General features: G+C 39.3%; 1 protein-coding gene across 3 annotated transcripts in view; it reads left to right on the top strand.

The window, feature by feature from the left end:
• The window catches only part of Naa80 (N-alpha-acetyltransferase 80), a 56,112-nt gene extending 39,997 nt beyond the window's left edge, over positions 1 to 16,115 (top strand). For 2 of the 3 annotated variants that reach the window (XM_067760663.1, XM_067760662.1), the window contains 2 exons: positions 12,279 to 12,397; positions 12,538 to 16,115. In XM_067760663.1, coding sequence (XP_067616764.1) covers positions 12,365 to 12,397; positions 12,538 to 13,041 — 537 coding nt within the window. In that variant the 5' untranslated portion in view covers positions 12,279 to 12,364 and the 3' untranslated portion in view covers positions 13,042 to 16,115. The remainder of the gene's footprint in view (positions 1 to 12,278; positions 12,398 to 12,537) is intronic. The other variant, XM_067760664.1, reaches the window with a different exon arrangement.
• The last annotated feature ends 987 nt before the right edge of the window (positions 16,116 to 17,102 follow it).

Genomic DNA, 17,102 nt, shown 5'->3' with positions numbered 1-17,102 from the left:
ATGTTGTATAAACACATTCTAGGGGTACCCGGGTCCACGTTTTGGGCTATATCTCGAGACAAAGATAATTCTTGTCTTTATTTCGGCTTCGCATGCATATTTATCAGTTTTGCCAGGTTGATGCGACTAAATCGAATATCACAATGAACTTTAGAGCTCTCAGCAACAGCTTTCATTTGGAATCCATAATACACACACATTCTAGGGGTATCTGGGTCCATGTTTTGGCCTATATCTTGAGACCCTAGTCACTCAGCGGTGTAAAACTTACTATGTATTATAGCACACATCAACAGCTTCAATTAGATACCCATAATATAAAAACACATTCTAGGTGTATCCGGGTCCATGCTTTGGCCTATATCCCGAGACCGTAGTCACCCAGCAGTGTAAAACTTACTCTGTACTAAATCATACATCAACAGCTTCAATTTGATACCCATAATGTAAAAACACATTCTAGGTGTATCCGGGTCCACGTTTTGGCTTACCTCTCGAGACCCTAGTCACCCAGCGGCATAAAACTTACTCTGTACTAAAGCACACATCAACAGCTTCAATTTGATACCCATAATGTAAAAACACATCGTAGTGTTACCCTGATCCACGTTTTGGCCTATATCTCGAGACCCTAGTCACCAATAGGTATGAAAACTACCCTGTACTAAAGCACTCATCAACAGCTTCAATTTGATACCCACAATGTAAAAACATTGTCTAGGCGTTCACGGGCCCACGTTTGGCCTATATCTTCAGACCATAGTCACCCAGGGGTATGAAAATTATTCTCTACTAAATCACTCATCAACAGCTTTCATTTGTTATCCATATTGTATAAACACATTCTAGGGGTACCCGGTTCCACGTTTTGGGCTATATCTCGAGACCCTAGCCTCCCAGTTGTATGAAAATTATCCTGTACTATAGCACTCATAAACAGTTTTCATTTGATATCCATATTATATAAACACATTCTTGGTTACCCGGGTCCACGTTTTGGGCTATATCTCGAGACCCTAGCCTCCCAGTTGTATGAAAATTATCCTGTACTATAGCACTCATCAACAGCTTTCATTTGATATCCATATTATATAAACACATTCTAGGGGTACCCGGGTCCACGTTTTGGACTATATCTCGAGACCCTAGCATCCTAGTTGTATGAAAATTATACTGTACTATAGCACTCATCAACAGATTTCATTTGATATCCATATTGTATAAACACATTCTAGGGGTACCCGGGTCCACGTTTTGGGCTATATCTCGAGACCCTAGCCTCCCAGTTTTTTGAAAATTATCCTGTAGTAAATCACCCATCAACAGCTTTCACTTGATATCCATATTGTATAAACACATTCTAGGGGTACCCGGGTCCACGTTTTGACTTATATCTCGAGACCCTGGTCACCCAGGGTGTGAAAATTATCCTTTACTATAGCCCTCATCAGCAGCTTTCATTTGATATCCATATTGTATAAACACATTCTAGAAGTACCCGGGTCCACGTTTTGGGCCATATCTCGAGACTCTAGCCTCCCAGTTGTATGAAAATTATCCTGTACTATAGCACTAATCAACAGCTTTCATTTGATATCCATATTGTATAAACACATTCTAGGGGTATCCGGGACAACGTTTTGGACTATATATCGAGACCCTAGCCTCCCAGTTGTATGAAAATTATCCTGTACTATAGCACTCATCAACAGCTTTCATTTGATATCCATATTGTATAAACACATTCTAGGGGTACCCGGGTCCACGTTTTGGGCTATATCTCGAGACCCTAGCCTCCCAGTTGTATGAAAATGATCCTGTACGATAGCACTCATCAACAGTTTTCATTTGATATCCATATTGTATAAACACATTCTAGGGGTACCAGGGTCCACGTTTTGGGCTATATCTCGAGACCTCAGCCTCCCAGTTGTATGAAAATTATCCTGTACTATAGCACTCATCAACAGCTTTCATTTGATATCCATATTGTATAAACACATTCTAGGGGTACCCGGGTCCACGTTTTGGGCTATATCTCGAGACCCTAGCCTCCCAGTTGTATGAAAATGATCCTGTACGATAGCACTCATCAACAGTTTTCATTTGATATCCATATTGTATAAACACATTCTAGGGGTACCCGGGTCCACGTTTTGGGCTATATCTCGAGACCCTAGCCTCCCAGTTGTATGAAAATTATCCTGTACTATAGCACTCATCAACAGTTTCATTTGATATCCATATTGTATAAACACATTCTAGGGGTACCCGGGTCCACGTTTTGGGCTATATCTCGAGACCCTGGTCACCCAGGGGTATGAAAATTATCCTGTACGATAGCACTCCTCAACAGTTTTTATTTGATATCCATATTGTATAAAAACATTCTATGAGTACCCGGGTCCACGTTTTGGCCTGTATCTCGAGACCCTGGTCACACAGGGGTATGAAAATTATCCTGTACTATAGCACTCATCAACAGCTTTCATTTGATATCCATATAGTATAAACACATTCTTGTGGTACCTGGGTCCACGTTTTGGCCTATATCTCTAGACCCTAGCTTCCCAGTTGTATGAAAATTATCCTGTACTATAGCACTCATCAACAGTTTTCATTTGATATCCATATTGTATAAACACATTCTAGGGGTACCCGGGTCCACGTTTTGGGCTATATCTCGAGACCCTAGCCTCCCAGTTTTTTGAAAATTATCCTGTACTATAGCACTCATCAACAGCTTTCATTTGATATTGGATTTGATATCCAAACACAATCTGTACCCGGATCCACGTTTTGGGCTATATCTTGAGACCCTAGCCTCCCAGTTGTATGAAAATTATCCTGTACTATAGCACTCATCAGCAGCTTTCATTTGATATCCATATCGTATAAACACATTCTAGGCGTACCCGGGTCCACGTTTTGGGCTATATCTCGAGACCCTAGCCTCCCAGTTGTATGAAAATTATCCTGTACTATAACACTCATCAACTGCTTTAATATGATATCCATATTGCATAAACACATTCTATGGGTACCCGGGTCCACTTTTTGGGCTATATCTCGAGACCCTAGCCTCCCAGTTGTATGAAAATTATCCTGTACTATAGCACTCATCAACAGCTTTCATTTGATATCAATATTGTATAAACACATTCTACGGGTACCAGGGTCCACGTTTTGGGCTATATCTTGAGACCCTGGTCACCCAGGGGTATGAACATTATCCTGTACTATAGAACTCATCAACAGCTTTCATTTGATATCCATATTGTATAAACACATTCTAGTGGTACCCGGGTCCACGTTTTGGGCTATATCTCAAGACCCTGGTCACCCAGGGGTATGAAAATTATCCTGTACGATAGCACTCATCAACAGTTTTCATTTGATATCCATATTGTATAAACACATTCTAGGGGTACCAGGGTCCACGTTTTGGGCTATATCTCGAGACCCCAGCCTCCCAGTTGTATGAAAATTATCCTGTACTATAGCACTCATCAGCAGTTTTCATTTGATATCCATATTGTATAAACACATTCTAGGGGTACCAGGGTCCACGTTTTGGGCTATATCTCGAGACCCCAGCTTCCCAGTTTTATGAAAATTATCCTGTACTATAGCACTCATCAAAAGCTTTCATTTGATATCCATATTGTATAAAAAACATTCTAGGAGTACCCGGGTCCACGTTTTGGCCTATATCTCGAGACCCTGGTCACACAGGGGTATGAAAATTATCCTGTACTATAGCACTCATCAACAGCTTTCATTTGATATCCATATAGTATAAACACATTCTAGTGGTACCCGGTTCCACGTTTTGGCCTATATCTCTAGACCCTAGCTTCCCAGTTGTATGAAAATTATCCTGTACTATAGCACTCATCAACAGTTTTCATTTGATATCCATATTGTATAAACACATTCTAGGGGTACCCGGGTCCACGTTTTGGGCTATATCTCGAGACCCTAGCCTCCCAGTTGTATGAAAATTATCCTGTACTATAGCACTCATCAACAGCTTTCATTTGATATTTGATTTGATATCCAAACACATTCTAGGGGTACCCGGGTCCACGTTTTGGGCTATATCTCGAGACCCTAGCCTCCCAGTTGTATGGAAATTATCCTGTACTATAGCACTCATCAACAGCTTTAATATGATATCCATATTGCATAAACACATTCTAGGGGTACCCGGGTCCACTTTTTGCGCTATATCTCGAGACCCTAGCCTCCCAGTTGTATGAAAATTATCCTGTACTATAGCACTCATCATGGCGGCCACCGTGGTGTGATGGTAGCGTGCTCCGCCTATCACACCGTATGCCCTGGGTTCAACTCCCGGGCAAAGCAACATCAAAATTTTAGAGATAAGGTTTTTCAATTAGAAGAAAATTTTTCTAAGCGGGGTCGCCCCTCGGCAGTGTCTAGCAAGCGCTCCGAGTGTATTTCTGCCATGAAAAGCTCTCAGTGAAAACTCATCTGCCTTGCAGATGCCGTTCGGAGTCGGCATAAAACATGTAGGTCCCGTCCGGCCAATTTGTAGGGAAAAATCAAGAGGAGCACGACGCAAATTGGAAGAGAAGCTCGGCCTTAGATCTCTTCGTAGGTTATCGCGCCTTACATTTTTTTTTATAGCACTCATCAACAGCTTTCATTTGATATCAATATTGTATAAACACATTCTACGGGTACCAGGGTCCGCGTTTTGGGCTATATCTTGAGACCCTGGTCATCCAGGGGTAGGAAAATTATCCTGTACTATAGCACTCATCAACAGCTTTCATTTGATATCCATATTGTATAAACACATTCTAGGGGTACCCGGTTCCACGTTTTGGGCTATATCTCGAGACCCTAGCCTCCCAGTTGTATGGACTACTATAGCACTCATCAACAGCTTTAATATGATATCCATATTGTATAAACACATTCTAGGGGTACCCGGGTCCACGTTTTGACATCAAGACCCTAGGCACGTAGCGAAAAAAAAGGTAGCCGTTGGCCGATCCTCATACCTACCCAATATGCTCACAAAATTTCATGAGAATCGGTTCAGCCGTTTCGGAGGAGTTAAGCCTCTAACACCGTGACAGAAGAATTTTATATATTCTATATTTAAATTTTTTTCATTTCAAAAATATGAATTCTTCTCCTTGTTTTTTTTTTTACTATTTATGTAAATGTACTTTGTATAGCTGCAGCCCATGTTTAAATAGTAAATACATGAAGCCTTGTATTGTATTTGTTGGCATTTTCATTGTTTAATCGACTAAACTGAGATTTTATAACAATTAGTATGCAGAAGTTGGGTAAAAGGGATAATGACCCGTTGCACCCCTTTAATACTTTTTTTACACACGCTACTACAATTCATTAACACTAACAAAGCCCGCGCATGCGAAGAACATACATTTGCACAGTTTCAGCAAATAATGATTGACGGAAAATTTGCACATTAAGAAGATAGGAAGGTATTGATATAGAAGTATTATATATATGATCGTAACATAAAGAAACGCTATACATTCCAATAGAATTGACAAGAGTATAGCTGCAGACTTTGGTGCTTTATCGGTAACCTTATAACAGCTGATTCGACCAACCTTATGGGAATCAATGCAATCGATTATTGGTGCCGCTAAAGCTGGAGACATTGGTGCTTTATCGGTAACCTTTTAACAGCTGATTCGACCAACCTTATGAGAATCAATGCAATCGATTATTGGTGCCGCTGAGGTCGTAACCGTATCGTAGCCAACCAATTGGGTTTTGGTTTACCGTCGTAACGATAAACAGCTGATTACGTTTGGGATACGGATACAGCGATACGACATACGGCACCAATGACTCCGGCTTAAGGTCGTAACCGTATAGTAGCCAACCAATTGGTTTTTGGTTTACCGTCGTAACGATAAACAGCTGATTACGTTAGGGATACGAGTACAGCGATACGATATACGGCACCCATGACTCCCGCTTATAAAAGCTCGATCTTCACAGTAAATGTTTTACTTTGTGATGAACTGTGCACTCGGGAGGTTAACTACCTACGTCAAAACCCTGACATTTTGAAATAAACATTCAAACACAATTTACTCTTCTTCTTCTTCAATCGTGAGAGAAATCATTTGGTATAACTCTGATTGTGTTCATACTACACAATCGAAGAACCCAAACATAACCTCTATTATAAATTGGCGCCCAACCGCGTGGCCATTATTTTGCGTGGCAAACTCCGTTCTTTTACTGCTTTTAAATAGTGGCCAACCTCTCGAGTGGCTTCTTCACTCCTATTCGCCGAAGCGAACGAATTGCGAAATTTTCAAAAAACTCCAATATGGCGACCTTCACTACAGAACAAATTGAACGACTTATACAAGCCGTCAGTAATTTTAATTCTCGTCCTGGTTCTTTCTCTAATTGTACCGCCCGTTTTAGTGGCGAACGTAGTTCCACAAAAGTAGAAGAATTTATTGCTGCCATCTCCACATTTAAGTTGGTGGAAAAAATAAACGATGCGGATCCGATTAGCGGTATGCCCATGGTTCTTGAAGGAGATGCAGCAGAATGGTGGCGTGGGGTGAAATCGAAAGCCGAAGCTTTTGATGATGTTATACGAATGTTACGTGAAGCATTCGCTCCTCCTAGGTTATCGTGGAGTATATATGTACGTTGAAATTTTTGATAGCAAGCAGCAGAAACGTGAGTCGACGGATGTCTTTATTAGGAAAAAATGCGCACTTTTCTCTCAATTAAATAATGTGCCAGCCGAAGCTGACCAAATAGATATTTTGTTTGGGTTACTGCACGTAAAAATCCGTGATAGGGTAAACCGTTCGAAGATAAACAGTTTTGAGGAGTTGCTAAAAGAAGCCAGTGAAGCCGAGTTATTCTGGCAAGAACGTAGGCAAAATACATCAAACGATAGCTACGCCACTAGTTCAAACAACTCAGCACGTTGTAATTATTGCCGCAAGAAAGGTCATAGCATGGATGTATGTATGAAAAGGAAAAACGAGGAAGCGAAAGAAACGCATGCTGCTAACGTGGCACAATCTGTAGCTTTAAAGCCCAAGTTTGCTTGCTATGGATGCAATGCTCCTGGTGTAACACGTGCCATTTGCACGAATTGCAAACAAAAACCCAAAGCAACGCCTAGCACAGTAAATTTTAACTCCTTGTCCACTTCGATTGGTACTGAAATCCCGATCGCAAACGTCCAACTTTTTGGTGTACCTGGACAGGCATATTTTGATTCTGGCGCTCGAGCAAGCGTAGCGAGCACAAATCTGAAACGTATAATGGATTTCAAGGGATGTGCATATGAATCTGTTAATTGTGCCATTACACTTGCCGACGGTAGTACATCTTCTCAGAAATGCCTATCTACAGTATGCAAAATTGTTATAGGTGGAAGAAACCTGAACATTAAATTTATTATCTTGCCCAATGCCAAAGGTAATCGAACTCTCATTGGCGCTGACTTTATGGAACAGGCTGGAATCGTATTGAACATGGGCCAGCGTTAATGGTACTTTGAAAGTGATCCATCTACCTATTTCGATTTCGGAAGGAACTAAACCTATTAGAAACAGTCAAGGTTAGCACAACAGCGTGTAAACGTAAAGCTGAAGCTGAAATTCCCTGCAAGATTGACACATCGAAAGTTTATATGTTTGACTTTGAATACTACGAGCCAGAGTTGCCGAATGATTACTCTCCACGTGTCATTCAAGACATATTTAGAGATGCTATCCCGCCGGAAATGATTACGCCTGAACGACCTAAACGTGGTAACCTGTTTACTGGTGTCTACAAGTCGACTGACTTATTTTCCATTGATTTTGAGTTCGTTAAAGAAAAGGACGGAACTGAACTGAAGCTATCAGAGAAGACGCAACTGGAAAAGCTTTTGCGTACGCATTCAAATGTATTTGGAACATTGTGTGAGCCAACGCCATATGCACAGCATTTCATAGACACTGGAGATCATGCACCAATAGCTTCGCCACCGTATCGTTTGTCTTTTCCAAAATTACGCGAACTAAAATGCGAAATAACGAAGATGCTTGAAAACGACATCGTCGAGGAAGCGGATTCGCCATGGTCTTAGCCGGTTGTAATGGTACCCAAAAAAGATGGAGGTACACGCGTATGTGTCGACAACCGGAAAATTAATTCGATAACTACTCCAGACCGTTACCCCTTACCACGTATGGATGACTTACTCCACTTCGCAAAAAGTACAAAATTTATGACAACATTGGATCTCCAATGCGGATATTTTCAAATAGCTGTTGCTGAAAAGGACTGCGATAAGACATGTCTTATAACGCCATTTGGTACATATGGATTTAAGCGTATGCCTTTTGGTCTTCGAAATGCTCCCGCAATCTTTCAACGACTCATCGATCGCTTCAAAACCACCGTTCCAAATGTGCAAATACTTGCGTACCTGGATGACATAATTATGAGTTCATCCACGTTCTCGGATCATTTGAAAGATTTGAATACAGTGCTTGAGAAGCTTGAAAAGTTCAAGCTACGCGTAAATCTTAATAAATGTAGATTCTGTTGCTCAGAAGTAAAATATCTGGGTCATGTACTCACAACAGAAGGTATCAAAGTCGATCCAGATAAAACGTCTGCTATTGTGCTATGAAAGGAGCCACGTAACTTAAAGGAACTGATATCATGCATACAAACGTGTTCCTGGTATCGCCTTTTATTGATCGTTTGCAGAAGTCATTAAACCGCTCACAGAGCTAATGAAAAAGAACCATGTATGGCAATGGCGTACACCACAAATTGAAGCGTTTAATAAGCTAAAACAGTTGCTGGTAAACCCTCCTATTTTAAAGCAAGCTGAAGATAATATTCCATATTCCGTTTGTAATAAAGACCGATGCGAGTGCCCACGCATTAGGTGCAGTATTACTTCAAGGAGAGAAAGAAAACTAACACCCCATCGAGTACGCCAGTCGATTGTTAACATCAGCTGAACGGAACTATTACACAACGGAGCACGAAGCTCTTGCTATCGTATGGGCCTGTTCAAAATTTCGAGGATATATTGAAGGTGCTCAGATTCGCTTAAAGACGGACCACCAGCCTCTGAAATGGTTATTGAGCATGAAATCACCTACTGGTCGCCTTGCAAGATGGGCGTTACAGATTCAATCGTATAATTTTCAAATAGAGTATACCCCAGGCAAAAGCAACTCCTTAGCTGATATGCTCTCGAGACCGACGTGTGATACAGATGATCACCAATCATTAAATTGTATATGTGCTTTCTATACAGATTTACCTCATAAGACATCTAGCGAACTACGAAATAAATTCTTTAGAGAAGGGCGATGAAGATCTTGCCTTATGGAGCAATCGCGGTTACCTCCTCAACGACGGAGTATTATATCGTTATGCAAATGACGATTCCGAAGAGGCAGAACTGGTAATACCGGTGCATGAACGCGCAAATATCTTGGAAGAATATCATGACAAAAGTACTGCTGGTCATTATGGAGCCGAGAAAACAATTGACAGAATCGCTAAACGTTACTTTTGGCCAGGGATGTGTGCCGAAATAACTAAGCATGTGAGAACATGTGTTGAATGCCAACGTTATAAAGCAACAAAAATGAAATCTATGGGTTTTCTCCAAACCACGAGTAGAAAACAAAGATTTGAAGTTGTTGCTATCGATCTTTTCGGCCCGTTGCCAAAAACAGATGATGGATATCAGTGGATATTCGTGCTAGAAGACGTCGCCACTAGGTGGGTTGAATTATTCCCAATGAAAGAAGCCACAGCAGAAGCTTGTGCAGTAACGCTAATTAATGAAATTTTTCTTCGATACGGTGTACCAAGACGACTTAAGAGCGACAAAGGTGTACAATTTGTCTCGTCAATCATGCAAAACATAGCATACGTTATGGGAGTACAACAGCTCTTGACGCCTGTTTATCACCCTGAAGCAAACCCAGTTGAAAGGAAAAAGGGGACCTCAAAGCCCAGTTAAGTATATTTGTACAAAACCAACACAAAGCTTGGAACAGCAACTTATCCGCTATCCGTTTCGCATTGAACACCAGTAAGTGCAGGCAACTGGTTACTCCGCAGCATACCTCACTTTTGGAAGAGAACTTGGAACGTTTGACGATGTAGAGCATGACATCAAAGCAGCAATTGAAAGCGAGAATTTTATACCGCAGATTACGCCATATTTGAGTAGATTAGTTGACGCCTTTCAAAACGCAAAAGAAGTCGAACAACAAATGCAAGATCGCAACAAAAATTATGTTGATAAGAGAAGAAGGTCACAAGAAGATATTGGTGTGGGATCTGAAGTTTTAGTAACTACACACGTACTGAGTCAGGCAGAGAAAGGAATAACTTCAAAATTCGTACCAAAACGTGATGGTCCATATGTTATTGTCCGAACCAAGCGTACCACTAGGAGCGTACCACGCATCTGTCTTGACGCTATATAGAGGCAACGAGGAGAATAGAGATCCAAAACCAATACAACCAATTCGGAAGAGAGGAAGACCCAGGAAATCCTAAGCAAATTCCCATCAAGGGGGAGGATGTAGCAACGCTATACATTATAAGAATTGTAGTGTGTATTCACCATCATATTTTTAGTACTATTATTCATAGGGTCACCCTGTGTAAGCATTCCAAGTAAACAAATGTTTTTGCAAGCACTTCATGCAAGCTTAAATCGTAACATAAAGAAATGCTATACATTCCAGTAGAATTGACAAGAGTATAAAAGCTCGATCTTCACAGTAAATGCTTTACTTTGTGATGAACTGTGCACTCGGGAGGTTAATTACCTACGTAAAAACCCTGACATTTTGAAATAAACATTCAAACAAAATTTTCTCTTCTTCTTCCATCGTGAGAGAAATCATTTGGTATAACTCTGATTGTGTTCATACTACACAATCGAAGAAACCAAACATAACCTTTATTATACAGTTATAATTTATAATAACAATCAAATCTGGACGTTTTTGCGTTTTTAAGTGGATGATTTTATTCTAAATCGTTTTCTTGACTTATCTTTTATTATTATTTATTTTTAATTTTTTAGTTTCTGTTTTTGTGCAGGTCTCAATTAATTAAAAATATGGTTTCCTCGAAATAGTTACATGGTCAAACGGAAATTTCCTAAATGGCCACTACACCAAATTTTGAAAAGTCACAAAGTCAGTTGGCCTCATGGCTACTTTAAATGGCCAATTCACCTTATCACCCATGCAAATGTCCATAACTTAAATTGACCTTATATCTGTTGACTTTATGTCACCCCATCAAATTATTGCATCGATCCTTGATACGTGTGCAAAGTTTCAACTGACTTTATCGCAATTTTAAGCGGTCGTAAGGTCAAATGACCTTATGTCTCTCCGGCATTAAATTATTGCACTGTCATTTCGACTGACCCTAATGCTATTAGAAGTGTTCATGAGGTCAATTAACCTTATGTTCGTTGAATTTCAGTCGTTTCACCATCAAATTATTTTATTGTCATCCGTCCTCGATACGTGCGCAATGAAGTAGTCATAAGTTCAATTGACCTTGTGTTCGTTGACCATATGTCACCTCTCCATCAAATTATTTCATTGTCATTATCTTTGATAAGTGTACAAAGTTTCAATGAAATCTGTCCGTTTAAAGTGGGTCTAAATCGAGTCGAGCCGGTTACATACAAACAAACAAACATACAGGTAAAGTTTATATTACTTACTTACTTAATTGGCGCTTAACCGTCTAAACGGTTATGGCCGTCCAACAAGGCGCGCCAGTCGCTCCGCCAACCGGCGCCAATTGGTCACACCAAGGGAGTTTAAATCGTTTTCCACCTAGTCCTTCCAACGGAGTGGGGGGGGGGGGGGGGGGGCGCCCTCTACCTCTGCTTCCATGGGCGGGTTCCGATAGAAAGTTTATATTAGCGTGTTAAAAAATGAGATACTTTTTGGAGCTCACATTGAGTAACACTATCTCAGAGCTTGGTTCTTATGGAAGGTAATTTGCAGGAACTACCTTGATGCGGCTCGTACTTCAAATTATAGCTGCTAAACTTTTCACAATTTTTGTTTCTGCTTCATAATTTGTGATGTCGTCCACGTCCCTATCTGTGATATGATTAATCAGTTGCACGGAAAACAACATTTTATGATTCTATGCATTTCTGAAAACTGCTTTTTTGACTTAGCACAAATAATATTTTCTTTTTAATTTATGCTTAGAATTTTAGCAACGCTTTACTGCCTTCAGCAGTTGTGGATATAAGCATACATTATAATAGGCACATAACGCTTTTATATAACTGAATATGCGCCTCATTAAATCGGAACCATATTATGAGGTATCCTTTAATATTTTTATATATTAAATATTTATTTAATTTAGTATACTTTCAAGAGTAGAGTAGTATAATAATATTCATGAATGTTTAAAACTCGCTATAAACTTTTTAAAAATATTTCTCTCTAATATATTTTTTAGGGTCTTCCACCGTTCAATGTGTCAGGTAGTCCCTTCAATGTCGTACCAATACACAATTATCCCGAGCTAATGAAGAAGACATGCGAGCTTATCAATTCGGAATGGCCACGTAGTGAGACAGCTCGCATGCGTTCGCTAGAAGCTTCCTGTGATACATTACCCTGTAGCTTAGTTTTAACTACGGATGGGATGAATCGTGCTATTGCTCATTGTAAGCTAAGCGCAATACCGTCCAAGAAAATGGCATGTTTCATTGAATCGGTTGTTGTGGATAAAAATTATCGTGGACAAGGTCTTGGTAAATTAATTATGAAATTTGCAGAAGACTATTGCCGTATTGTATTGGATTTAAAAACAATTTATTTATCAACTATCGATCAAGATGGTTTCTATGAACGTATCGGTTATGAATATTGTGCGCCAGTATCAATGTATGGGCCACGTCATTGTGAGTTACCCAGTTTGGAGAATGCCAAAAAGAAATACATGAAGAAAGTCTTATAGATATCATTACCAGTATTTTTAAGGCAAACAAATCGAGTAAATGTAAATGCAGACGATTGGGATATTAGCGAAATAGCGAAGAGAATTGAGATTACATCGAGAGGTGGCAAAATTTATCTTTATAACTTTTAAGGAAAGAAAAAAAAGAGATAAGTATATACTACATACTACGAATATCTATATTAATCGAAGAAACGTACAAGCTTATGTCGATATATCAACAAATAAAATTTGTTATAAAAAATGGCGAAATATGAAATGAACTACGGACTGCTAATAAATAAAACATAAAAATAAGAAATAAATATAAATATCGTTAAACTGTAAGAAATTTTACGTAGCCCCTAACGTTTTCTAATTCTCTTCAGATCATTCGCTAATGAAGCAAGCAGCTAAACGTTTCGTTATATTACACAAATAATTCCATTTATATTTATGAATATAATTTAATATTTATTTACATATATATATTTTTACATACATATACTGCTGTTGATTTCTTGATATTACTTTTCTATTGTATTTGCTTCAAGTTTATTTTAAATATAATGCTAATAAGAGCACTAGTTTTGCTAGCACTTTATTAGCAATAAGGAAATTATTTTTGGCACGCTTGGTAACTTTAGTACTTTTATTTTATAACTTAGTATTTTTATCAAATATTTTTAACGAATTTGATAAAAAGAACTAAATTAAATTTGTTTGTTTGCAAATAATATTTAAAATTTTTGTTTTGCTTATAATTTTATAAAAATATGATATTAGATTTAGAACATTTAGTATTTAACCTTAGTGAGATAACGTACGTCTGTGAGACGTACGTCGTTTTAATTTTGCTCTCAGTCTCCCACAATCGTAAAGGGAGAACATTTTCATTCTCAGTTTTCTCAGCTACCATTACCAGCTTGTCAGTGGGGGGTTTTTTCAGTAGTAACTTTTTTGTTTGCTGAAATATATACGATTGTTTTTTAAAAATAGGTCTAAGAGACGTATCGTTATCTTTTACGTGACTAAGTGACATGATTAATTTTATATGTAATTTTTGCCTAAAATGGTAATTTTAGCTAATATTTTTTTAAGTATAGTGTAAAACAGTTAATTCATTCAATAGAAGTACAAAAATATGTATTTTATTTTAATTTTTTTGCTATAAACTGAGGTCCTTCGAAAAAAACTGATTCTTGTAAGGACAAGTCCAAGACAAGACAAACTTAATTTTTAATATATTAAAAAAACAATATTTTTCTTTAAAAAACATTTAAAACAAGTGAATATATATCAAATAAATGATAAAAAAAAATGTAAGTTTTTTTTATATCTTTAGGGTCATTAAACTTGAACACGTCTCTCAGACGTACGTTATCTTTCTAGGGTAAAAAAATAACGTTATCTTTCTAGGGTTAAACAAGCTCAGCTGTGTTTTAAACTTAATACACCAATTATGAAATATACATACATATTTATTTAGAATGAGTCAGTCAATAAATACTTATCACACGTTAGAATCTTCCAAAATGTAAAGCAATAGAAGATAAATAAATAAATACAAATACATTAAAAATACAATACAACGTATCAGAAATAGAATTACGCTATATAAAAAATGTAGATATGTATATACAGAAATAAGTAAAGCATCAAAAGGCGAGTAGTTAATGTACATTTGCCTTTTTAAGTGGAAATGGTGATATCCGATAAGTCGCTGCACCTAGAATTTGCTCAAGATTTTCGGTGATAACTGTCCGCTTTTCTGTCGAACATTTTCCACAAGGCCTGTGATTGACTGAGGTTTATTGACATATAAACCCCGTTTTCAAGCAGATCCAAAAAAGGTCTATGATGTTTATATCTCTCGATAGGATTATTACTTTTGCGCTACTTTGTATATGTAAAAAAGGTGTTGAAATCGTTTGTGGTATTTTCATATATAATAATATGTAATTTATAAGCTGTTTTAGAATATTTAGATATATAAAGGTTAATACGCTTTGTACATGTGAAGATAAATAGCTAAATGAATATGTAAAATAAAATAAATGTTTATGTCTACCTGCAAATATGTACGTAATTAGAAACCATAGTACAGGTTTACAAGTATGATATGTATGAGAAGGAAAAAATTCCTTGCTCTTTCTAACACACTGCCGTTTGACACTTCGGTCAGTGTCAAACTATTGTAGAACTCAGTGGACCCTACGTGGAACATGCGTTTGACACTGAACGAAGTGTCAAAATTTCAGGGTTGCTGTCGTGGAAAGCGACGCAGGGAAACAAAAAACGGACCGGAATATCAGATATGGGTTGCTGTGATGGTAAATTTTTTTGAACGTATTTAGTAGAAAATTTAGTGCACCTATATGGGTCCTACAGAAAATTATACAATGGTCTTGATTTGGGGTATCTGAGGAGGCGTAGTTATTCCAGCATTAAGAATACAAACATGGGTGCTAAGTTTTTCTACCCGTTCAAAAGTTCTCCACGAAAAACAGTTTAAACCGAGGTCGACTGCAATAACCCGTTCAAAAATGTGGAAAGAAATGAAAAGACGGGTTTTGTGCTGTTATCAATAGTCCAAAGAGAAAAAGTATTCGAATTATTGGCAGCGATGCAAAAACGCGTCTATTAATACCTCCCTCGACGGTTTTGGTCGTGTTTTGTCAATCGTCCCCGGTAATAAAGTATCACAATTTGTTAATTAAAATTGTCCAAAATATATGGATTTTAAAGAGAGATGTAATTAAGTGCTCGTTTGAAAGTAAATAAGGATATTTCTTTGTAATTTTACAATAAAAATTTTACGCAGTTTTCGATAGCAGCTACTACACTTTTTTTGGTCCTAAGAAGTACAATCGTGCCAAATAGCATCCACAAAGAAAAACCAACAAAAACAAGCATTTTATCAGGTGAGCGTGGCTGTGGATGTGCGTGCTGCTACATATCCTACTTGTAGACCTGTACTATGATTAGAAACAAAAAGAAAATATTACAACGCAACATAGGTAATTTTTATTGAGAAAAATACACTCAATGAGTTTATAAAACTGTTGAAAGAAATAAATTGTAATAAAGTGAAACTGAAGGTTTTTTTTTTATTAAACCCGCGCGAAGAAAATAAAACATTAAAGTTACCATATAATGTTGGATGCCTTTGATGGGGGTGTTGCGCCTTGCACTCACCAGCGTCACCCCAAATTGTCGACTCGTAGGGGTTTTTTTTGAACCCTCCCTCCCTCATAGAGGGGCGGAGCCTCGTGGTGGCACCTGGTAACGCTTCGGCGGCGACCTTCGACAGGAGCTTGCTCCGCAAAGGTTACGGCACAGCAGGGCTTCAAGTCAGCTGAGAGAACTCCTCAGAGGTTCGCTACCGCAGCGGCAGCCAGACAGAAAAGGGCCGACAGATTATCCGGTCCGAGTAGTCCGGGGGCCAGTACCTCTCATGGATGGGGTACTGACCGGGAGGCCTTCAGTGCCGCTACCGCCTCTCCCTTGGCCTCCATCAGCCTTCCACCCAGCGACAAACGTCTGGTGGATTGCTGGGGGTCATAGGGAAGTGGGTGGGGTGGGCTATAGGGCCAAGGGCCAATCTAGGCAGGGTAGGGCTGAGAGAGAATCCCGCCCCGGGAGTCCGAAGGCCGGTACCTCTCGGGGAGGGGCCACCGGCCGGGAGGCCTTTGGGACGGCTGCCGCCCATTCCGTAACCCCACCAGAATGGCTGTCACTCAGGGTCAAGCGTCTGGTGGGTTGGCTGCTGGGGGGCCCAGGGATGAGGGGATGGCCGGCTCTAGGGTCAAGGGACTAAAAGAGTCCAGTCACCAAGACAAGCGCTGGGCTGCCCGGATCCTGCGCAGGAATGCCTCGCCGATAAGGGAGGGGGAAGTGCGCAGCGTGACCTTTTTTGGGTGAAACAAATGCTGCCGGACTTCAGGCTGGACTGGGTCGAGAGTGATGAAACCACGAAACGCCAGTGGTCCATGGATGAATCCAACCCCACGGCACCGAAAAGGGCCAAGACGTAGGGAGGCTGGACGCGGTCTTTCGCCAAAATTGCCAAAGGTCGGCAG

This window comes from Eurosta solidaginis, chromosome 1 (genome assembly GCF_040869045.1).
Source record: "Eurosta solidaginis isolate ZX-2024a chromosome 1, ASM4086904v1, whole genome shotgun sequence".
Taxonomy (NCBI): Eukaryota; Metazoa; Arthropoda; class Insecta; order Diptera; family Tephritidae; genus Eurosta; species Eurosta solidaginis.
Note: the sequence above shows the minus strand (reverse complement) of the source record. Positions and strands in the feature narration are given on the sequence as shown.